A 25,976-nucleotide genomic window follows, 5' to 3' on the forward strand; every position below is an offset into this window, starting at 1 on the left:
TAAAATCGAATGTCATAAGTCAGAACAAAACTTGAAGATTATTCATCACACACACACACATGCACATATGAGCTCTGAGCTCTTTTCTGGGAGGGAAATAGTTGTCGATCATGAGTCCAACACGTGATCCAAGACCATGGTGAATCACACACACATACTACACATCTCGTGGCGCAGTGGTTAGAGTTCCCGGTCGCCACTACGGTGGTATGGGTTCGAATGCCGCCCAGGGCTGAAATAATTTCAGTATCGCTGCGAGTTGTTACTCCAACTCTTGTGGGCGGGGAGTTGGGGATGTGTGTACGTGTTAGGTCACACACATCATTACCCATAGATCGGTCCTATATGAGCTCTGAGCTCTCTTTCGGGAGGGAAATAGCTGTCGATCACGAGTCCAATACGTGATCCAAGACCATGGTGAATCACACACACACACACACATATATACAGTACATATATATATATATATATATATATATATATATAATCCACATTTTCCGTGAAGCCTCTTCCATTTTTTCTATCGCTCCCACATCGATATAGTCAAGTTGCTGCAAGTAGTTTGAACACATCCGTTCTGTAATCCCTCAAAAGGAAAAGGATAACGTATCTTGCAGAATTTTCCTAGGTTGGACAATTGTATTTGACTGAAGGATGAATTTGGAAAGAATATATATCCTGAATAAATATTCAGATATTAAATAATTACTTGGATCATCATTTTAAGTAGTAACACAACCACGCGCAGCCAGGCGATGGAATTGTCAACTGACAAGTAACTACAACTGTCATGCTGCACGCCAGCTTGCGGTTAGAATAGGCTCCAATTGGCTGTGCTTGCTCACAATCTCTCCAGTGCGTCGGCCTCTGCAGCCTTGGAAAATCCAGTTGTGACGACAATAACATGTCTGGGAGCAATAGCATATTTGTATCTGTTACTCTATATATTGATGTAATTGTCAGTATGTGTCTGTCCCTCTTAGTGTTATTTTTTCTTTGTTGATGTAATTTTCGCTGCCGTTCTTGTGAAAGGTACGCATGTCATGCGAGTATCATTTTGTTTAGCCAGAAAAAAAGATCCTCCAACGCATCGAGGGAATGGCGTGTGTTTGATTTTGCGTCAAACAATTGTATTTCGCTAGAAAAAATAGAATGGAATGGAAAATATCAATTTAACGTTTTATTATTATTCAGTCTTCCAAAAATGTCAACAGTTGCCAATGTTAAACATAAAGTCCTTCGATGGTTGCAGTCTGATCAGTGGACATGGGTTGCTGTCATTAGCCTGCTTGATGTGTATTTATTCAAATCTTGGCTCTATCTTTATATTATGTATGTACTTATTTTATTTTATTGTCATCCCCAGCATGGCATTGCACCCAAATAAACTGTTGGTTGCCACGGGCCAGACAGCAGGACACGATCGTCGCGACGCCAGGGTGAGTCGAACGTCCTGTGGATGTGAGGGGTAGTGGAGGCGGGGAGGGCATTGGCGGGTGAGCGTGGAAGATCTCGAGCATACTACTGGGACAATCACTGTCATTGATATGGGTTTTGTATTAGAAGAGAATGATTTGGCCATTCATTTATTCATTGCCTGTGCATTTCCCTTGAGTAGTGTATTAGCTTTTAAGGTTTCACATCCTATGTTTGGTCCTGTGCTTATTTTCAGATATACCCATATTTATTTTTAGTTCAACCACTTGATGTTCTTTTGCATTTACTTTTTTTTTAATTTCCGTACTGTGATCAGGTATAGTTCCTCAGGTACATTTGATATATTCAGATGACAGTTATCTGCAATGTTTAGCTGGACAGTCCATAATCATAATGATAGTCCACACGGCAATGTGGCCCAGTGTAATATGATTGTAGGAATAGGCTTTACCACATTTTACATTTTAACCTGTCATTCCATTGACTTCAATTACGAATTTGTATTTTTGACAGTTTTTTGGAGTTTAAACCAAGTAGCATTTTGGCGCAAGATGCTTATAGGAATCGGTAATTATGAAGAACGTGAATATGTGGGAAAGGTTAATGGAAGGAGGGGGTGGTTTAACGTCCATAACCACCCCGGCACGCGTTGTACAAGATTACATCTGCACTAAATACTATTTCATTCAGGGACCAGGTCCTGATAGTTGAACGACTGAAAGACTGATTTCCCAGCATGTCGTCGTCAACATTTATCAAATGCTCTCGGCTTCTTTTGTAGGCGAATTGCACGCAGACGACAACTTTGTCGATCTTCGAACTCTCCTCACACGAGCGTTGCCAGACGCCAGTTTGCGTGCAAGCGCTCAAGCAGCCAGAGAGGACGCGCGCTTCCTGGCCGACTACTATAGTCCTTGTACTCTAAGGAGCCCGTTCAGGGTGTGGCAAATGTCGTGAGCCATTGTACTAAATCAACCTTATTACAAACAATTTCCATCAGTGTTTTTTTCTGTGTATAGTAAAGGAAAGTATATATTGCAATGAGTATAACTTTTTAGGATTATAACAACGACATGAATAAATTCTGTGGCACGTGGCAACAGCGCCGTTTCCTCATGATGCCACTCCTAGGTATCACTGGGTGACAGGTGACAGTGATGTCTGGTGGTGAAATTGGCATAATCGCACCCGGGGGGTGGGGGGTGATACCCGCGTCTGGCCCACTTTGGAGCGCAAGGACTAAAGGGGTAATGAGATGGTAGGTGACTGAAAGGAAGGTTGAGACGGGAACGCAGGGCAACGATGACGGCAGGGGAGGGGTCTGCCGATCTGTCGCATGCGAAAGAGGCTTTCTGCCTTTTCAGTCGGTGAAACGAAGCAACAATTGATTTGCATCACGTTCCTCTAATACCTTGCATCCCCTAGATTGTCTTGAAACTAAGATCAGCACATGCATACATGTTTTTGCTACATCCCAAAGTTTGTCTTAGATATCTTCAGAAATATTAGTCTACAACATTATCGTACATATCCAGATTCTTCCACTACACGCCATTATGTTGTTCATTATACATTTCCCGCCTTTAAATCCTTTGAACATGGCACCAGAGTTTATTATTGGTAGTATTATCATTCTTGTATTTTATTTATATTCTTATTTTTTATTTTTTATTCCAGGTAGTTTTTTTTTTATATAGTTGAAAGATAAATCCTGGACTGAAGTGAATTGTGAGTGATAAGAATTCTCGATCTGGGTCTGCCTGACAACTTCTTGAAATAGTTTGACTTTAGTCAACACAAAAGCTTTAATTGTTTTCCCCGATGTTGAAAACATTAATTTTTCATATCACCCAGGCCAGTTCCATTGTTATTATATCACACATAAATACCTTTTGGCATTTATAATACTTTGAAGGATTTGAAAAGACTTTTTCAGAGGGAAAATCTTTCAATATGGGCAGATGGTTTTACTCATCTTGGAAGTACCTTTTGCCCAAACAATTATTAAACTTATCTTAACTTCTCTTAAACCCTGCAGTGGTGAAAATTAGCATTACTATTTTTAATAGGTCTCTCCAATTTTACTATCGGAGATAACCTTTGTTAAAGTGTTAGATCATCAAGGTAGACTTTAACATAAAGGGTAACCACCATGTGCAGGTACAACTTTGCATTTTCTCTTTTGTAGTGTTATGTTCACAGGAACCCTGTTTAAAAATGATATCTCTAATGTACTATTTGAGGGCCATTTTGATGAAAATGCTTGTCTTCTGCTAATCTGCATTCTAAAACACAACATACAGTGCCATCTCTTGGTACTAATTCCAATAGGCTATCAATTTGAACTGGAATATCTCTCCGGAGAAGAAAAGTTGTCTCCAAATTACGATCCACCGGAAAATTACTGATTGGAGCAATGGATGGCTAACATCATCCTTGCTTTGCCTATTCATTTAATGCATCTTAGCTAGGCCTACATACTTTTTGATTTAGTCTAAATGCCCAATATTATATGGGTTAGTGCGAATTTGTCAAAGACTGAGTTATTAGATAGTCCACGGCACTCGACACAATCAGAATACAGTACATAAGGAATGGACACCATCTCTGACCTCACTGTGAAGTAGATGGCAGCATAGATAGATTTTATGAGAATGGCTGAAGCAGACGACCTGTTTGGGAATAGTACCAGTAATTTGGAAAGTATTAAAACCTAATCCTGGTAAAATTAGACACCTTTTAATTACAATATGGTTACCCTTTAGGTTGGACCTTTTAACAAAAATGTTGACCAAGTGTTTTTCTAGTTCTTGACAGATAATTATACTAGGTTTAAGTGGTGTCCCCAGCCAGTCATAGGAGATCGAAACCCTTATTTTAATTAGGGAAGAACCAACCTGGTTTTGTGCCTACATAAAGCTCAGATTTGGAAAATGTCAAAGAAAATATTACATGGTGAGGAATTGTTTATTCATAATTTATCAGTGCTCTTGATCATCACCACTGTCACTTGTGTGTATCATATTTTTTCAAGTTACATTCTCCCTCTCCCTTTAATACAAGGAACTTATGGCCAAATTGCTACATCAGGAAACATCACTCTAACTTCTTCCGACAGTGCCACACATCAGTTTGGAATTTATTGCACTTCTTGTACTTCATATCATATGCACCATTTGAATTGCTGTATTTTTTTTCTATTTTATTTTATTTTCATAGCATGAGTGTGCAATACTACGATACCTTTTTTCTTAACATGTTTAGAGTGAATTATAGAGCAGCTTCGTGTTTCTCTGGAATTCTTGGTGTTGACTATAATTACCTAAAACTTTGTGGTGTTTGTGACATCATCACCACAGTTTGTCAGTGTGCTTTTTATGTACGCCACCCAAAGTGTTCTTTGACCATCCATTGACCCACTCCATATACCAAACATTTTTACCTTACCTCTACCACACGTGTACCACATCCTGGATCCCAGTCGTGGCGCCTGAACCCCCCTGCGGACATGGAGAGCGAGCAGGCGGAGCAGTGGGTAGGTACCCTCCTTGGTACAGTAACACTGTGTGCAGTAACTGCACTGCCCCTGTAACCACACTAACTGGGCAAAGCTGTCACAATGCTGGTACTCTGCCATCAACTGCACTTCCACAGTAATGCAATACCACAATAACAGTTACCTTGATAATGGTTACCAGTGCCATTAAACAGTGACACTTGCTTGACTTTTGCATTGATTGTTCATTTTTAGTACTACCACGTAATTGACCTCCCACGTGTACCTCTGGCACGGAAGTAAATATACTTTATATGAATTACAAGTGCTGCACTGTATAATATCGTTATTGCTTTGGTCAGAGTAAGTGTGGTCACAATGATTAAGCTTTGTTAATGCATTTTCTCAGTGATCACTTTTATTCAGTAAACAACTTAGAGTAATGCTGTAGCCATAGCCTAGTAGTTTTCAATAATAATACACAATTTTATTTCAGCATTAATCACTGATACACGTTTAATTGCCATGCTGGAATGATTGGCTGAATGACAATTATACATTTTCAGTATATATAGATATATATTTGTCTTTTAAGAAATATGCAAATTACTAGCATGTTTTAGTTTTTGCCAAGACCAGAGAAATGATTCAAAATGGCTTGTGTAACCATAAAAATACCTGTACCACTTCACTCTTATAACACAAAGCATAACTCCATTCATATTCAGTATTAACACTAAGATAATAACAAATAAAATAACTTGCTTCCATAACTATAACCTCCTACTACTACTATTATAGCCTTTATTACAACGCACACTTCCAAATCTACAACAATGTAACATGACGACATTCATGCACTGTAGTTGTTACAACAAATCAGTTGTACCCACACTCATACCTCTTCTACAAGGAACATGATTTATTAAAGCACAAGATGGAAAGTGCAAGGAAGTGGGGTCTTCACAAATTGAAACTCCCTTCAGTTTTGGGTCTGCCTATATAGATCAGTAAATTTATCTGGTATCAACCAGAATAGAATATGCCACTGCATTGAAAGGGTTACACAATTTTTGTGATTATAACTCCTCACATTGAACCTATACAAGTTCATTACCAGGGCTTGTACTAGGAATTGTGGGGCCCACCTAGAAAATTTATAGCAGGGCCTCTACTCTACAAAATTACGAAATTAATATTTTAATTTCATGTTGTAAGCCAGTCTTAGCCCAAAAAACATTAAATGCTTGATATACTAAATATAGAAAGACAATTTGAAAGTTTAAACGAGGTCCATCGCAGTGTTCTCTGCTCAAGTCCTAGGTTTAAACACTTCCGTGCAGGGCCCAGTTTGATCAAATCTGTCAAATAGGCATAACCAGCCCTGTTCATGACATATTGGCCCATGACTTCTGCCCTGTTCTCAACTGCAATTATTGCCATGAATATTATTCACTATTGTAATATGGTGATTCTGATCTTAAGTAGAATTGTAATCAGCTATTGTGAAATTACAAGCCACCTCATTAGTTATGTGTGGCTTTATACCTCGGTGAAAGAGGAATTAGAAATTACATCATTGAAACAAATAATTCATTTATGTTCATTAAATCAATATAATGTTACTACAGATTGAAATGTGAGTATAACTGTACTCATAATTTAAGAACAAAATTAACCAGTATTCATCTCTGTACAGTAATAAGTGTAATCCTCAACAGTAATAAGTATGATCCATAGAAAACTTTAATCCCATGTATGAGATCATGACCAAAAAATTTATCCAACCTCTCAACATTTTAACTAGATGTTTCCTAAATGGTCCTATTGAAAACCAAAACATTGTGTTTTAAATGGTAACCAACATCAGTACAGTACATACATTTATAATCTGCAAATGCTTTCATTATAGAAAGGTTTCCACAATTGGAATTGGCAGCAACCAGAGTGAGGTATAGCTGTAATGAAAGTTGTCAAAGCAGAGTTAATTGAAGTAGATTTAAAACAAACTGTGGAGACATTTCCCACAATTGAATGAAATAACCCAGCAGGACCCAGATAGAAGTGTTCCATATCGGTGCAGAAATTTGTTGCTACAAACTGAAATCCTAATTCATCTATTCAACAACCTCTAAGAATACCCTCAGTTTTAGGTCAATTCATCAATGGAATGAAATTGGCTTGTATTGGTTGGAGAACCAATTAGGAGACGACCAATTTTAACCGGAACTAAATTCTTAGAGATGTATGAATACAGCCTTCCTGAAGTGCTATCAGCACTCCTCCTCTTGATATGACTTCAACCATGAGACCTTCTTCAGGCTTGAAACTTCTGTTATAGGGTAGAAGCTCTCCCAAAAATTAATGAAAAAACAATGCATTAATTTTTTTTTTTTTTTTACAATAAAAACCTTCAGCATCAGCTAAGCTTCATCTTTATACCTAAACTCTTCGTATTCTAACCATAAGCTAAGCTTATTTCTTACCTTCGTAAGGAGTGTAACTTTAACATGAACTTGATTTCAACCATGAGGTGGAAATCGTTAAATATCAATAACATCTGTAATTTCTGCTTGTATTTAAAGTTGAAAAATTTAGATATAAGATTACTAAAACTATATAGGTTTCAAGAGACATTAATCTTGCTATTTTAATGTAAATGCTTAATATTTTCTTTATTGAATATGTAGTTATTTTGATTTTTTTAATATATACTCATAATTTTTTAATATATTGGCTTAAAATGAGTATATTAATTGTATAGATGAAAGTTTGTTTTCTTTGGTTGAATAAGTAATTATTATTAAGTTTACTATAATCTGTGATAGTCATTAATCATCATACCAATGTTCAGTTATTTTATTATTCTGTGAAGAAAATTTGTATGTAATGTCGTAAGTATTCAAAAGAGAAAAGGTGAAAACTGGCTTTGATAGGAAACGGAAGATGTTAGAAGGATTAATAGCTTTATTTGAAGAGTTGTAAGATACAAATTGGGGTAAATAATGGAGATGGAGAAAAATTAAGGTCAATCCTTGAGGTCATATTAATACATTAAGAAAGATGTTAGGAAGCACAGCTTTCAACATGATGTGTAAATCTGTGGAATAAGAAAAACTCCAGAACAACAGGATAAATAAAAAAAAGCAAAGCTAATAAAGATATAGAGATGGAACCCCATTGAGTACAGTTCCAACCCTGCATTTTACAGCTAGGTATGTACAACTCAAAGAAGACTGTTTTTTTTTTTTTTTTTTTAGTTGGGAGCTGATGTCATTAGGAAAAAATTAATATGACAAATATGGTATTTATCTGATTGTAATATACAGGAAAAGAACTACACTTGGGTGGTGGGAAGGTGTCTCTTTCTCAATATGTCATATCTAGCTTTGAATTTGTTGATTTTGCTTGGATTCTATCATCTAGACTATTCCAAGAATTGATGCATCTGTATAGAAAAATGTTTTGTGACCAATTTCAGACTCTACATATATATATATATATATAAGTAAAGGAGAGGAGCAGGTTCTCAGTAATACACGTTGAGTTAAAAACGACAGCATTGTTGTAGTTATTAAGTTTTTTCTTTGTATTCTCAATTTTCCTGATTAGAGATTTGCCATTAACCGGGTGAATTGAAACTAAATCATTATATTCTTCCATTTTTTCTTATTTGAGCTCAACGTTTCGTCTTGAAGAAGACATTTTCAACAGTAAATTGGAATAACAAAAATTACATAGTTACAGTAATGGTAAAAAAAAAAAATTCATAAATATAGTAAAGATGACAATTGTGTGCAAGTAAAATATGAGGGATACAATATAAATGCAAATAAATACGGTGACAAGAAGACTTACACTTAAAGGCAAACATGTCTTCTTTCTCTTTTCACTTTTAACAATGGCAGATACAGTTAACTTCACATTGTCTTTAAATTCAACTACTGAGATACACCAAAAGTGGATCATGCAATATTTGTACAATTTAATTTTTATTGTACCAATCAAGACCTTCGATCATCATTTTGTAGCCCCAGGTCTCTTGTAGGATGAAATAGGGCAAGAGTGGGGTAGTGCAGGAAGAGTTGTTTGGTATGGTGATTGTATCTGGTGTAATTTGAATCAGGCAAAGCCTATTGTGTAGTACTGTTTCAGTGTTGTTTTTGTTTGTTATGGAAGAGATTTCTTAGAGGGATAGATGTCTAGGGGATTCTGATGTAGAATGGTGTTTGGGAGTCGGTCATGGACTGTTTGTGTTGTGATTTGAAGGTGATCCAATTTAGCCCATTGAGTAAGTGATACCTTTAAATTACAAACATATATGGGAGTGTCACCATGCACACAACACTCGAGAGCCACAACTAATTTATCTCTAGAGAACAAAGTGGGGAAAGTTGTAAATGTTGACATTGTTTGTTCTTCCAGTCCCCCATTTCATACCATGAACCACTACTGGCCTTTATGTTTCTCTTTCTCCCTCTCTCCTTCCCTACCCCCCTCCCCACCCCCACTGGATTTTATTCTGGGTATCACTGAAGTGATAAAGGGTGTTTGTAGTTCATCTGTATTACACTAAGAACAGAGTGGATGTTAGTTGTACCCTTCCCTCTGCACACATGTGAATGTCTATATACTATAGAACTAGACTTGTACATACTCTCATCAGTGGGTATCGGATTTCCAAGCCTTGTTCCATTACAACTCATGAATTTAAATCCAATATGCCACCCTCTAAATTTGATTCTTCCTAACCTAAGAAGGGTAGTGCATAAAACTAAATTGATTTTGTTCTCATGACCTAAATCCTATGTCCTTCCTCTTAAAGAAATGATTAACCTTTACCTTTAGCCTTAAGTGCACATTTGAAGATTAGTATTCTTTCTTTTTCCTTTTCTTCCTTGAGACTTCAGCTAAGAATATTATGAAAATGTACTAATTATTGCTAAGCTTACCCTTATAGTGCACTGCTTTATAAACTTAAGTAATTGTTAGGAATAGATCTTTCCTTTTCACTGTATTATAAGTAAAGTTATGTGTCTTCTGATTGGTTGTTGAGGCAGTATTTAGTTTTATATTCATTGTTTTGTCACTATTTTGTTTCATGATTGTTTGGATAATTTATTCTCATAAATAAAGTAATGTCGTAGCACATTAGTAAAATAAACTTTTATCCCACTGTCGGAAAAGAAGACACTAATGTCGAAAGTTCCGTATATTTCGATCACTAACTGTGATCCTCTTCAGCAGATTGAGTACATAGTAGGAGACATATACATATATACAAAAAATGTGAGGTGAGATGTAGGAACAAGGGGAGAGCTCAGGTTACATGACCGATGCTCTGCTTGCCTTGTGAGTTTTTATCCACTTGGAGTAAAGAAGGTATTAGTCGATTGACAGCTGAGGTGGTAATGCAGTCAGGTGACCATTGACCATTTGAAATATTGAAATTAGGAAAATATTTTATCAGGGAAGACTCAATTATTTTTCTTCTGAAACTGCATTTTGATTTGTAAATAATTTCAGTGATGATCTTTATTTGCAATGTGATGAAATACTGCAGAGCTTTCTTGACCATATTTGACTGAATTCTTATGCTCTTTGATTCTAGTTGCCAAGTCTCTTCCAGTTTGGCCCCAATAAACATTATCACAATCTAGACATGGCAACTTGTAAACACCTGGGTTGATTTCACTTGATGGTCTATGGTGTGCATTGACTATTTTACTGAACAAGGTATTGGGATAATTGAAGATGACATTGATATATTCTTTTGGTAATTATTGAGACATTTCATTTATGGAGTTACTAAAAGGTAATTTTATACATTTGTTATCCCATTTGTGCTTGTTGGTAGAATGGGAAGTAGATTTGTGAAAGCTTATTTTAGCCTTGCTAAGGGCTTTTTGTAAGAACCAATCCAGGTATCCTAATCTTGATAGTTGTTTTCTTACTAATGTTATTTCAAAATCTAAGTATTGTGGGCTGCAAATTCTAAGTGCTCGTAAAAATAATCCCGAAGCAACACTATATTTTATTTTGTCCAAATGGTGGCTGAAAATAATGAAAGTAGCTCCCTGTATGAGTAGGTTTTCTGTAAACTGTGAAAGACAAACAATTCTGATTTCTGATGACTAAGATATCTAGAAAAGGCAATTTATTATCCATTTCCCAATCTACTTTGAATTTTATGTAGTTGGCCAAGTTATTAAGTTTTTCGTAGAATTCTTTAAAAGAACCCCATTCTTTGTTCCAAGTTGTAAAAACATCAACATATCTATACCAGAACATATCAGGTGGTTTGATATCTGGTAATGATACTGACTCAAAATATTCCATGTATAGATTTGCTAATACTGGAGAGAGATTTGATCCCATCGGACAACCATATTTTTGCTCAAAGAAGTCTTTGAAAGAGAAAATACTTGTCCTAATACAAAGCTCTGTTAGTTTTCTGATTTTACTTACTGGGAGTGGAAGCTAATTCTGATATTGTTGTAATTTGTTAGGAGTCAATTTCGCTACGAAACTAACTAAAAACCATGTGTTAGATTATATTGTAGAGTTTGATAAATTCTTGACTAGGGTTAGGAGTCAATTTTGCCATGAAACCAGCTAAAAACCATCTATTAGATTATATTGTAGAGTTTGATAAGTCTTTCCCCTCAGCTGAATAAAGTTGGTATTGGGGGAACTAGAAGGGTGGTAGTAACAAAGATGACTTCAAATTTTACTGACAAAACCAACAGTCCTACAGTAGCCAGCAATGATCCCACTGCCCATACCCTCCTATAGATCTCTCTAGTAAGAAATGTTGGAATGTTGTATTAGTGTGGGATATTTCTATGTCACAGAAGACCCAGAGCTCTCAGGTAACTGGCAGTGGCCACCAGACAGGCTTAAAGGTCACTCAAGAAAGAAATGCTATGTAGTCTAGGGGCAGTGTTGGATAAGGAGCTCTGTGCCCTCTGTGTGATGGTTGATAATGATCTTCTTCTTTTCAGTATTAATCATTATAATTTTTACAAATAACAACATTCCAGATATCATTTAAATTCCCTTTTTGTAATGCTGAATGAGGTAGCCAGAGGCAATTTTTTTCATATAATTTTTTTTGTTTTTTAAAGAAAACTAACTCTCAGTTGGGGGCTGCCCCTTCGACCAAAAGAAAAATGTATACATGTGTATGTATGTATGTATATATATATATATATATATATATATATGATGACACTTTTGCAAACTGCCAGAACAAAATATGTTAACTGCTTCAGGGTTTTAGGGATTGATTTAAGGTCTTAACACCTCAAGCTCAGGGGCTGCCCCCAAGTGAATAGAAATGTCTGGTGTATGCAATAACTAAATCTTTAAAATGTGTCACCAAGTTGAGGGGCTTAAATTAAAATGTATTTTTTTATTGACATCTTACAACCCATTTCACAATTTCCATTTTGTAATTTATTGGATTTATAGTCTTAGTTTAAAGGTACAGCTTATCAGGGAGATATGGTTTCCAGTAATTTTGTACTTATACTGTTGAACTTGGTGATAATTTTAGTATTTATGTTCTCAATCAAAAAAATTGTATCAGTAGTTTATTAATGCTAATAGTGTTGGTGGCATAATGGGGTTTGTAATGTTTAAATTGAAGCCTGGAGAATGGTAGAGGTTATGCATTGATGCACATTTATATTTGCATGTTTTCAAATTGAGAAACATGACTACAACTGACACAAGTTGACTTGAAAATCACAGCACCAATATGGGACACAATAGCTATATCAGTCACATTTATTTAAAGTATCCAAGGATAAGAAAAGATAGTGCCCATAATGGTGATAGTGATGTATAATACTGATCATTCATCAGTGGAAGAAGTGAACATTGCACTGCTGTGCAGTGAGAAAGACTTGGCAAGGACACCATTCTTAGGTTATTAGTCATGCAAGTTGTATTGGTAGTGATAACATTAGTGTCTTTGATTGTGCTCACAATATTGATGGTAACTTGTACTTCCTCCCCCCTCCCTCACCACCACCATCAGATACGGATGCTGTCGGTAACTAAGCAAGTCTGGCTGTGTTGTCTCACCCTGCTTGTTCGTCCCTCCCCATGCAGCCCCTAGCATGCACATAGATGCACACATACATGTACATGCATGCATGTAGTTAAAAAATACCTAATCTAATGTACAAAGTTCCATCATGAAAGTAGTTGTTCATGTACTCAATGTATACATACTCTATATGGTATTGAGGGGATGCTCCTTCCTGCCGAAGAAGCACCAAGGTGATGGAAGGAGGAAGGACCCTGAAAGCCATAATAGGTGACCCCAAAGAGCTGGTTCCTGGTTTCCAGAATAATTCTAATGTTGACTTGTTCTTTAGTGACACGTAAACTTTTTTCCTTCCAACCTAACATGCAGTCAATACTTTAAGGGGGTGCCCTTATGGACCAGGGCCACACATCAGTTTTAAATATATTCTCATAAAGGAATGATGATGCTTCTTTTGTACAACTGCTGTCCCTTTGGTCCTGTCCTTTACATATGGTGTTGAGGGGATGTTCCTTCTTCCAGATCCCCCAGGGGTCGGGGGTGGGAGAATTCTACCACTGTGATCCCATACATGTTGTAGAAGGTAACTTAATGGGACTGAGTGAGGGGACTAGGGATTCCCCACTCAATCTTTTTTCCACACTTCTAGGCATAAGAGGGTCTACGGTCAGGCCACCCACTAGAACCTTAATGATTGTGTCTTAAGATATGTGTGGATGTGGTACAGATAGTACATGGGAAGAAATTGGTAGTATGTTTGTGAGAGGAAAGATGGATGTGTTAGCATCAATTGAAACAAAATTGAAAGGGAAGAATGAAATATTGGAGTTTGGGAGCATAGTGGGTAGGGTGTCAGCAGTGGTGAGGGGGTAAGATAGTGAAGGAATGGCTATGCTTGTAAGTGATGAGATGGGTAAGTGCATGGTGGAGTGGAGGGAAGTATCTTCAAGGATAATATGGGCAGAGGGTTGAAATCAGGACGGGGAATATGGGTTTTTCTTAGTTAATCTGGTTCCAGTAATGGCTTCACTAGCTACCATGGAACCACAGGAGAAGAAAAAATGGAATCGACAGACAAAAATGATAAATCAAGGCCCTAAAATCCCCTCAACTGAAAAATACTGTGGAACTAGTCAGAAAATGTCAAATATTCTATCTTGTTGAAAGAGTTTAATTATCTTTGTCAGTATTCAAAAGCTTAGTCAAAAGCATTGTTTTATGTATTTATTCATTTACTTGTTCATATTTCTTCTTTTTCTTTAGATATAAATTCTTGGATCACTGGACCACTTTATCAGCTACCAGACAGATATTTTGTAATTGTACAGTGTGGTTAATGGCTGTTGATCATAAATCCAATGCGTGATCTGAGACCATGGTGAATCTAACACATACACATACACACATAGACCTACAAAAACATTTGATAAGGTGCCACACAAGAACTTAATAAGAAAAATAGAATCAATAGGTGGCATCAGAGCTAAATTATTGGAATGGATGGAAGACTTCCTGACTGAGAGAAAAATGAGGGTAGTAATTAGAGACAAATACTCGAAATGGGAAGAAATGATAAGTGGTGTCCCGCTAGAGTCGGTGCTGGCTCCAATCATATTTGCCATATATATAAATGACATGGATGAAGGAATGGAGTGTTATATGAATTTCTTCACAGATGATACAAAAATACTAAAGAAAGAACAGAGGAGGATTGTGAATCATTACAATCAGACCTAGACAAAATCTGGAAATGAACTTCAATATCAAAAAATGTAGTATAATGGAGTTTGGAAAAAGTAAAAACAGAATATCAAAATATTATAGAATTGGTGAAGAAGAAATCAAAAAAGTGAATGCGGAAAGAGACCTTGGAGAATCAGCAAAGACAAGACCCCGGACAAACATATCAACAAAATAGTTGGAGAAACCTTCAACCTGTTAAGGTCAGTGAAAGTGGCATTTGACTATTTGGATGAAGAAATGATTGAAAAAATGTTAGTTACATTGTTAAGACCAAAACTGGAGTACGCAGCAACACTATGGACACCCAGTACTAAAAAGAATATAAAGAAATTAGAAATAATACAGAGAGAAATGACAAAGTTGGCACTAGCTCTTTCCAAATTAACATACGAACAAAGATTATCCAAATTGGAACTACCAGCACTGGAGCAGAGAAGAGAAAGATTCTATAGAATCATGAAAGGAATGGAAATCCTTGATAGGAATGATTTACTAAAGTGGGACAATGGAAAAACAAGAGGACATGAAAAGAAACTCAAAAAGAATAACTATAGGAGAGATCTGAAAAAGAATAGCTTCCCACACAGAGTGCTGGATATCTGGAATAATTTAGATATAGAAACAGTATAATACAACTAGGTAAATACACACACATATATGTATATATATATATATATATATATAAAATATATCAAGATCATTCAGCATAGTTCAATTGTGTATATATGAATTGATATACTATAGATTATCTATAGTATGTGGCCGATTTAAGTACAATTTTATTTTTGGCATACTCATGTTCTTATTCTTCCTTTAAGGTGCTTATGAATGAAAACAAAAATTTATATATTATACTGGAGTATATTCCATGTTATTTTTGTGCATGTATGCATTTGTATTGAAAAGAAAACTGCTAGTGTTCAGGATTTTTTTTTAACAGTTCCTTTGAATGGCAAGAAATCTATAACCAGGTTTGTATTCAGACAAGTTTGCAAGATGTCTTAGAATAATCTGGTCATGTGAGTTAATTCTCACTTGTGAATATGAGTTGGAAATGTCTCAACCTCAGCTAGGTTAAAATTTCCAAGTACATAGTTTCCATTGTGAACATCATCCAACCAATCATATACACAACAATTCATGATTGCATGCATTATAGATTATGTATGCCTATCTACACTCTTGTGTACATGCACACAGATGTACTTGTGTACATTTGTATACAATGTTTTTCCACCCATTTATGCTTATATGTGCATGTTCCATAGATATTAAATGTATTTCTTGTTCAAGCAACATTCACCTTTGGTGATTTTGTCTCATTTTGTACAATTGCCCCGACAGCCTCACATCCGGATATGGGACAGTGTTAGCCTCAACACTCTACATGTGATAGGGATCAGCGACATGGAGAGATCAGTAGCCTGCCTTGCTTTCTCCAAAGCAGTAAGTAGACAAATTATTTTATTGAAAAGATATCTATCCATGGTGTTAGGCTGCTAATCTTGCCCCATGTTGGGCAGCCAAATGTTAGGCTGGCTGGTAGTCTTGCCCCACGTTGGGCAGGCAAATGTTAGGTTGGTTTGAAGGCAAACTGATGGAGAGAATTAGTTTATTTAGAAATGAATGTTGGGCTTCAATGATAACAGCTTGCTCTAAGTGTGAGAAAAGGGGGGAGGGAAAGACATGGCAAGGGAGGTGACAACTGTGTTTCAAGTCGTGTCCCAACTTGGTGTGCTTGTGGGGCTGGGGGAGGAAGTGAGAAAGGAACAGAGACCGCAAGCCAGGCTCACGGTGTGATGCTCCAAGGGAATCTGAATCTTCGGCATCCTTCCAGTCTTTATATACATGGGTCTGGTCATGACCCGTGTTCCTAATTGGTCTGAGGTCAAGGTGTGATGCATGTGAAGTTGGATGCAAAATATTCTTGCACTGCTGAATTATGAAGACAGAGGGTAGGAAGGGCTGGTACTGCACATGAGTTCCTCAAAGAGTTAAGTGTTCACCATCATGTCATCAGGTAAGGCTCTGGTTAAGTCATCACTGGGACTGATGCTGGTGCTGCACATGAGTTCCTCAAGGAGGCTTTGTCCCACCCGTTGGCCTCAAGGAAACTTTGGTCAAGTCACATGGCCAAGCGGCACATGATTCACACACCTGGTCCCATGAACAGTTCCCTTGGAAGCCTCCTGGGTCCAAAGTCATGAGACAGCCAGAACTATATAATAGGAAGGTAGATAATTGAAAGAAAGAAAAAGAATAAATGCAGGCCTTCTCAGTATGTCATAATGAAAGAGGAATTACATCAGATAGGTTGTAACTAATGTATGCTTATACTTTGTTTTTAAAGGATGGAGGCAGCCTTCTTGTGGCTGTAGATGAAGCACCAGATCACAATATGTCAGTCTGGGACTGGTCCCGTGGAGAGAGAGGCTACAAATTAATGGAAACCAAGGTATGCACAATACAGTTTATGAAATATCTTAAGTGTATATGGGTGGGCATCATTTTGTTTGACTTGTATGTAAGTTATATTTGAAATTTTATTGAAAGAGTTTGCAACTGAAATCAATGGGTGAGATGAAATTTTAGTACTGCTTATTACTGTATTGTAATACAAAGATTGATATAATGCTTTTGGTGTCCTATCAGTGTCTCCATATATCCGATTTAGCTTCACATTCATTTATGTTGTCTGTCTGGACAATTTCTTCTAATTCATTCCACACATTAATTACCTATGTAGAAAACTGTATTTTGTAATTTCCTTCAAATATTTTACCTTAAAGTTGTGTTCTTTTGATATAATTTTTTCCTAAATCAATAGAACCTATAGCTGTCATGTCATCTCTTTCTCTTCTGTCTTGTCTGTTTTTTCCCAGAGAGATCTATGGGAGGACCCAAGGACCAATGGTGTGGATTCCTAGATTTCCAGTCACTATAACAAGAGTTGATAATTATCATTGATTATGTCATTAGGTTGAAGGGATTAATTTTCTTTTTTGTTGCACCTCAGTGTTCGGCAGATCAAGTCCTCGCCGTAGACTTCTCGCCAGTAGACCGCAACACCATCATCACATGTGGCAAGAGTCATATTTCCTTCTGGAGTTATGAGAATGGGATGTTGGCCAAGAGAATGGGTATCTTTGAGAACAGAGAACGACCCAAGTATGTCACCTCTATCTCCTTCACCGATACAGGAAATGTTATATCAGGAGATTCAAATGGAAATCTCCTTATATGGCAGAGAGGTAAGAGTTGCTATTCAGAATTTATCAATTTTAATTACGGTTTAGAGGCTTATGGTTATTTATTTATTTATTTATTTTTTTCTTCTTCTTTTTCTTCTTCTTCCCCACCATTCAACATGCATTTAGAGCTAGGTATATTGAATGAAAATTAGTCATAGTTTATTTACGAGCACCATACAGGAAAATGATGGTGATGTGGACAATGGTATTTGTTAGTGGACGAGTATTGAAAATAGGCATGGTTTCTTTGAGGATACCTTTGAGAATTTTTGTAAATTTGTAATTTGTATAGTCAGATAGATGTTCAAGGTATTCAATCAATGTTCAGGCAGAGAGAAAGAAGATATTATTTCTTCCTATTTGTAAGGAACACACAAGATTGTTGTTTAGGTTGAAATGCTTATGAATGGATGATTTCACTGTTGTAAATAGATAAGAATACTAAATTGATATAAAGAAAATGGTTTTGTAAGTAGGGTAAAAATGACAGTTATGCATTGCACACTATGTAAAGAGAGGGGAAATGTCCAAAAAAGCTGTTGGAAGCATCGTGGGTAAATAAACAAATAAATGCGTGCCTATTGTATACAGATATTAATAGCAACAATCATGTATTTTAGGTATTTTAGGTATCAGGTTGTAGATCCACACAACTTTTTAAGGCAAGTGAATATTCATAAGTAAGATTTCTGAATGTGTCCTCTTTTTTTTTACGTTAGATGATTCAAGGCATCTGTGTGCATTTTCTTTAAGTAGAAGCTTATGATTTGCATCATGGAGTGGAAATTGCACTCAGAATCGGTAGGTTTGTTTGCTACTTTCAGAAGTAGTGAAGCCAACTAGATTGCTAGCATCAAATAAATTTTGTTCAAGGTTATCAAGAGGAAAAAGATTTCTGGTTGATTTTTGTTACTGAGGCTGTCGCTGTTGAAATGAGATGCATTGCTGTTTAGAGACATATTACAATTTTTTTTCTTCATGAAATGTGCTTTCTACATATTCTGTATCTCTAGAATTTGCAAGAAAAGAATTTATAGATAGTATTATTTCTTGCTATTCAGTTTTGGATCTGTAGACATTTGATTTGAGACAGTCATCAATGGCTCTAGCTTTTCTCGAATAATGACTCCCACATAATGATTTGGCAAGTTGTATGGTTATTTGATAAGGGCTGTTCTTTTCCCTGCCATACTACCAATGCTGAAATTCATAGATGCTTTATCAAAAAGAGGAAACACAGCTTCATATTGCACGGACAACGTACAATTCTTTACATATGGACTGATATATATGTAGGCAGATATTTGTTCATAAGTATACTATCATGTATACATCAGTGAAAGAAGATTGGTTACTTCATATTTTTAAATTGAACCTCGATATTGTCATGTGTGGTATGTGTAAATAAAACACTTCTTCTCCTGTAGGAGGCAACACAGTGGCCAAGTGGGTGAGAAGTGCCCATGAGGGTGCTGTGTTCAGCATTTTTGTACAGAAAGACGGGGGCATCATTACTGGTGGCAAAGATGGTAGGATCGTCTTATGGGATCGTGACCTCAGCCCCACTGGAACAGAAATGCAGGTTTGTAATTTCAAATGGTTTACATGTCAGAAAGGGAATAAAGTATATCTCGGTGTATAGAAATGAATTGATATATATATAGATTTTGATGTAAAAAATGTAAGGTGAGGGAAGCCAAAGGACAGAGGTGGGCACCATTAATGAAAAAGTTAACTTTGTTAATCACCAACCCATTAACCAAAAAGTTAACTTTATTAATTGTTAATCCATTAATCTAAGAAGAATGTAACAGAAGTTACTGTTAAACCATTAATCTGTCACGCCACCGATAGTAGCCGTAATGCTAAAAGACTTAATGTATGCTGGCATGCTTTCTTAGATGATGATGAAAAAAAGCTCAACTAAATGAAGCTACTTGAATCTAAGGAAACCTAAGCCTAGGTTTCTCACAAAAAGAACCTGCCTTCACCCTCTACTCAAACTGTACTAACTTGGCAGTATGCATTCCTTTCATGTGTTGTTTGAGATTGTTCAGACTTGACATGTGCCCCTTAATTAGAATAGACTTGGGTAGGCACACCTTGCAGCTGAAAATCAAGTTCTTTTCTTAAGAAGGAAGTAGTCTTCCAGTTGAGTTTTGAAATAAGATATGTTTTACAAAGCTTAGTAACATGGAAATATGGCTGAAATTGGGATATTACTGGGGGGGGGGGGTGAATAAATGAATAACCATATGACAGTAAACATTCATTTTCTGGTTTGAATTATTGTGTTTGCTATTAGTGACCAATACCCAACTCTTACCATAATGGTTGGAATCAGACAGACTAATTGTATTTCTTTGTTTTTTATTTAAATATGTGTCACTTGAATAACAACTTAAATCAAATACCAAACTGGTTTTTGTTGGGTAAAAAAAGAAATCAGTGGGGTACAAACTCTGTATCAGTTGGACAGAAAACAAAATTATTTAGGAAGAAAAATGAAATCACTGCAGAGTGATAGACCCCAAGGCTAGAGACAGTGAAGGACTCTTATTTTCTTTTGCTCTGAAGTTTTTGAATGAGAAAATGGAGCATGTATGTGTATGAATGCAGGCTGCAATAAAACAAGCATGCAGTCAGGCAAAACTCCCATTGCCCCTTATATCACAGATGCCATACATCAGACCCTTTATGTATGCTGTTGGTGAGCTTATGTCAACAAAAAGGAAACTTGTCATGTGTTCCGACAGATATACTCTTTATACTCGTTTAGTTTATTCACTTTCCAAATCACAGATTTATTTATTTTTTTTTTTTCACTATGAAATAGTATATATTTTGTTGGAAAGTATTACAATTATATCATCATATTCCCATCTGGGGTATTGGCTGCATGTTATTGTGGGATTAAAAGCTGCTAAGTAGCATGCAGTTGATACTTTAGGGTCTCCTGTATATGGGGTGCCCCTATGGCAGAGCCATATGTCATTTTGTCTGTGGTAGAGGAAATCTCTATTCATAGAGCAATGATGATACTTTATTATACTGCGACTGCTGTTCCATTATACTGTCCCCTCACTTTTGTTACTGTCCTGTACCATTTCTCTGAATATTCATTTTCTCATTTCACCGAACCCTGTTGTGGGGGAAAAGAATACTGCCACCAAGTATTTCCAGTTGAGTTGTATGATTAGGCATCCTTCTCCCTGTAGCCTCAAAGGGGCATTCCTAAAAAAAAAGTAAAGGCATAAGAGGGTCTGGTAGGAGTTTTCCAACCAGTACCCTAAGGTTTGGGTCTTTTAATGTACATGGATGTGGTACAGATGAGAGTAAAAGGGAAGAGATAGTATGGTTGTGAGAAGAAAGATGGATGTGTTGGCATTGAGTGAAACTAAGTTGAAAGGGAGGGGTGAGTTTGAGTTTGGGAGTGTGGGAGGAACTCAGGAGTGAAGAGAGGACGAGGGAGAGAAGGGGTGGCTATACTAGTAAGTGAAGAGATAGGTAAGCATGTAGTGGAGTGGAAGGAGGTTTCTTCAAGGTTAATGTGGATGAAGGTGAAACTAGGAAGAGAGATGTGGGTTTTTGTAAGTGCATATGGGCCTGGTAGTGAGAAGAGTGTAGAGGAAAGGTAGGCTTTTTGGATAGGTTTAAATGAGTGCATTAGGGAGAAATGTCAATGTAGTAGTATTTGGAGATGTAATGCTAGAGTAGGAAATGAACCAATAGAGGGAGTGGTTGGTAAGTGTGGAATTCTAGGAAAAAATAGAAGTGGAGAGTTGATGGTGGAGATGTGTCTAGAGAGTTGATGATAGCAAATACAGTGTTTAGGAAGAAAGTCAAGCATAAGCGCACATGGGAGAGGGTGGTGGATGGAAGGGTAGGTAGAGCATTAATGGAATATATAGTGGTAACCAGGAGTATAGTAGGAAGAGTTAAGGATGTACATGTTCTAAGGGGAGAGAGCGGGGGAGTATCAGATCGTTTTTTGGTGGAAGGTAAGTTGAGAGTGGAGGATAGATGGAGAAAGAGGAAAAGGACAGAAGGTAGGAAGGTACTTAAAGTGAACTGCTTAAATGAGAAAGAAAAGGAGAAGGAGTACAAGAAGAAGATGAGAGAGGAGTGGGAGGGAGTGAAGGATAGAGTAAAACTAGGAGTGGAGGAGGAATGGGGATGGTTCAAAGCCTTTGGTATATGTATGTATTCTTATAAGAATGTATACTAAAAATTTGAAATTGGCAATTTAACAATTTTATGATTTTCAGAGTTAACTTAAAAGTTAACCCGATAATGGAGAAAAAATAAACAGTGGATTACATACTGGTGCCCAGCTCTGCCAAAAGGAGAGCAAACGTGAGGGGTATGAATAGGTAATGGATGGGTCTAGGGTGGGTGTATGCTTTGACATGACCATCTCATTGTAAGGAGGAAAAGGCCTTTTGGTATATATGTGTGTGTGTGTATATATATATATATATAGAGGGGGTCTTGGAGCCCTGAGACTGAGTGGTACCACTTCCTCTCGCACCTCCAGATGGGGACAAAATGTGTGTTTTTTAAGATGTGTGGCAGATATTCACAAGACCATGTGGTACATATCACCAAGATGAGCTGAAGCAAGTGAGATTGAATATTGCTCATTTCACAAATATTTTTACACCACAGGTGCCTGAGCAATATGGCAGCCCACGCATGATCACCACAGGACGTGGCAGTCAGCTAGTTATTGGAACTACACGCAATTCGATCCTTGCAGGAACTTTCGACTTGCCTCTCACACCTGTTATGCAGGTACGTTGTTGTTGTTGTTCCCTGGACTGTCTCTCCGAGGAGGCAGGTATGTTTGTATGGCAGGTATGTCTAAGAGTTAGTGATGTGTTATATTTCATAGATAAACATTATTAACCCTAGATTGGTGGAGCGGGGCCAATTGGATACACACTTTTCGCGCTTAAATTTTCGCGGGCTTTTTTTGTCCACAATAATGCCTATGTGGTAACTTTTATTGTTTGAGTTATCAGTAATTATTATATTTTTTCTTTTAAGGGTGTTTTTACCCCATCTGGATACATAATATAGCCCCTATAAGGTAGTGTGTATCCGATTGGTCCAGTTCCTACCGGATATGCTACGCTTGTGGACGTCAGATGGGAAAAGTCAAATCATTATATATCTTCACATGGTAGCTTAGAAACAAAAATTTTGTATTGTATAGGTAGAAAAAAATACTATAATTGTATACACAACTCTATAATAGAGAAGAAATTGTCATTATGTAGTTTTTTTTAATTTCATTTTAGGTTGTCGAAACCAAAAATGAAACGTACTATATACTACACTGAAGATGAGTTAGCACAGCATGTAAACTCTCATGAGTTTCAACATGGTTGTGATAATACGTCGGTGACAATAAATGAAAGTAATAATATAACCATCGTGACTAAATGAGGGTTCTAGGACAGAGGGCCAAGGTGGCACAGTGCTCGCAATATCACCTATTTATATTTTTTGCGTCGCCAGAGACATTTATTGATTGCTTAGAAGGTCCTCATAGGGATTTGAGTGCTGTCATTACATCCTGTCTTCCCCTCCCCCTCTAAATTCCACATCCGGTTACCTCCTCTCCCTCAGTGCATAGGCCTACGCACCAATCCCCCCCCTCCCCCTCTCACACTCCACTTCCGTCTCTATGTAAGTGCAATTTCATACAAAGAATATATGTTTCACATAGAAACACAATTTCATAAAAGAAAAATAAGTACATGCATTATTTTTACACATTACACATAAAAATTCATTTCCAAAATCACCCATATTCATTTAGTCATGACGAAGTTTTTTTTGTACAATTGAGGTTTTAAAGGTTTTGTATGAGATGAATGGACATATGTAGGTCATTGTTATAATGTTTTTTTTACCAAGTTCCTCTTATATTAGGCTCAGGAACACGTAATCTCAATCCTTTGATTTTCTGTCAAAGTTTTTTTCAATTGTTCATAGTTGTCATTTTTTATTTTGGAATTACGTTAATTTTGTATTAGCAGGACTCTACGAACCCTATATTTATATTATAGTAACTTTAAATGGACAAAAAACACACGCATATATTTTATTTTAATTTTTTATTCTGTGTATCTTTTTGGATACAGTGGTCACGGGAATCGCCAGCGCGCGCCACCTCCACCAATCTAGGGTTAAGATCTGTTTTGTTCATTAGTAGGGTTGAACAACAAACCGACCAAGGTTTGGAGTTGACTCATGAGATGAACAAAATTGCCTATAATGAAATTAGTGGTGCAAAAGGATTAGAAATGTTGATGTATTTAAAGTATCTAGATAATGATTCATTCCTTTAACATAGAAATGACCTTGTTGAGCATAATATGTAGTTGTGTGAAATATATTTTAGTATCTTCCATTCTGATGTTTATCTTGCATTTTATATGTTACTAGAAATGAATCAGTATATAATCATAATTAGAAACTTCAATTTATTCTAAACTTGAACCTCCATTCATCTAGCTTCTAACAAGATTTACTTTTTAATGCACAATTTTTTTTCCAAAGGGACACACAGAAGAGCTGTGGGGACTGACAGTACATCCAACACAGCAGCAGTTTGTAACAGCAGGCTATGACAGAAATTGTTTCTTATGGGACACCCTGTCCCGAACAATTGTATGGAGCAAAGATATTGGGGTAAGTGATAGAGTATGAAGAGTAATGTACTTGTTTGATTTTAACTATCTACCAACAGGCTTTTGTAATTTTAAGATTTTAATTTTTTTATTCATGTTCCTGTGATGGGGGATGAAAATCAAACGAGGATAAGATCAATAAGTTCTTGGTGAGGTTAGGTTCTCTATCCAGCAAAAGGATGCAATAAACTAGAGATCATGGAGCAGTACAGAAGAGAACATGATAGGGTGGAAGAAGTCTGACTTTTAATTAAATTAAGTGCTTCTCCCCCTTATAAGGAAGATAGCCAAGTCAAACATTCCCATTGGAAGAAGTAGTGAAGGTTATATATAATTAAAAAAAAAAAAAAAAAAAAAAAGGATCTTTATTTAGAGATTTGGACGCTTAAACTAGATGTTATAATTATTGGCTGGTGGGGAGACCATATTGCTTCATGGAAGATATGCAAGGAAAACAAGTTGCAAAGTACCAGGAAAATTGCATACATAATTATGGGAAACGGCTCAAATACAACTGATGCTATTGATGTGTTTATGTTAGGTCAGTATAAGAGGAATTTCTTATGTTCAGTAAAACTTGTAAGTCATAGTAAATGAAATCTGTGATTCATGGAAGAAAAATTCAGAAAGAGGATCCCTTTTCCCTTCACTTTATCTCAAATCACCTAACTCCCGCAAAATACAACTAGGTAAATACAGGTTTTTCTGATTGTTTTTTGCTTGGCCTACCCTTGTATGTAGGAGCACGCCCAATCAGCTGCATTCTCTAACGATGGAGACATGCTGGTCATAGGAACAACGAGTGGCAAGTGGCTGGTCATGGATGCTGAGACCAGGGAAGTGTATGCTCAGTATACCGATGGCAGTGAACCCATCCAGGTGAAGTATTATATACACACTAGTATTTGTAGTTTCATAGCTTGATTTTTTTTTTCTTTTTTTGTCCCATTAAAGGTTTAAAGGGAAAAAATTGTGTTCAAAATTTTGACTTCATTTTGCTTATAGTCAAGTCAGCTCGAGGGCATGTTGTTGATGTGTTAATTTCCACATGTCTCCAGGTTTTGAGATTCTCACCCAATGGTGCCAACTTGGCTGTTGGGTCTCGGGACAACAGCATCTCGATCTATCAGGTGTCGGAAGACTGCCGCAAGTTTTCACGTGTTGGCAGGTGTCAGGTAAGGTGGTAGATATTTGTGTGCATGAACGGATAATATAAACATTAAGACTGAGTTTAGACAAGAGTGTGCATACATGGTAATTCTCCATTCTGAAGTAAGCAAAACCATGTTTAT

At 36.7% G+C, this 25,976-nt stretch overlaps 1 protein-coding gene across 10 annotated transcripts in view; it reads left to right on the forward strand.

Moving 5' to 3' along the window:
* Positions 1–25,976, forward strand: part of LOC143035253 (echinoderm microtubule-associated protein-like 2) — a 223,588-nt gene that overhangs the window by 192,246 nt on the left and 5,366 nt on the right. For 8 of the 10 annotated variants that reach the window (XM_076202069.1, XM_076202062.1, XM_076202063.1 and 5 more), the window contains 10 exons: positions 1,367–1,439; positions 4,919–4,972; positions 16,077–16,178; positions 17,083–17,187; positions 17,749–17,983; positions 19,411–19,565; positions 22,652–22,777; positions 24,554–24,685; positions 25,426–25,563; positions 25,743–25,859. In XM_076202069.1, coding sequence (XP_076058184.1) covers positions 1,367–1,439; positions 4,919–4,972; positions 16,077–16,178; positions 17,083–17,187; positions 17,749–17,983; positions 19,411–19,565; positions 22,652–22,777; positions 24,554–24,685; positions 25,426–25,563; positions 25,743–25,859 — 1,237 coding nt within the window. The remainder of the gene's footprint in view (positions 1–1,366; positions 1,440–4,918; positions 4,973–16,076; positions 16,179–17,082; positions 17,188–17,748; positions 17,984–19,410; positions 19,566–22,651; positions 22,778–24,553; positions 24,686–25,425; positions 25,564–25,742; positions 25,860–25,976) is intronic. The other 2 variants (XM_076202064.1, XM_076202068.1) reach the window with 1 other exon arrangement.

The sequence above is a fragment of the Oratosquilla oratoria genome, chromosome 18 (genome assembly GCF_046742065.1).
Source record: "Oratosquilla oratoria isolate Oo_2021 chromosome 18, ASM4674206v1, whole genome shotgun sequence".
Classification (NCBI taxonomy): Eukaryota; Metazoa; Arthropoda; class Malacostraca; order Stomatopoda; family Squillidae; genus Oratosquilla; species Oratosquilla oratoria.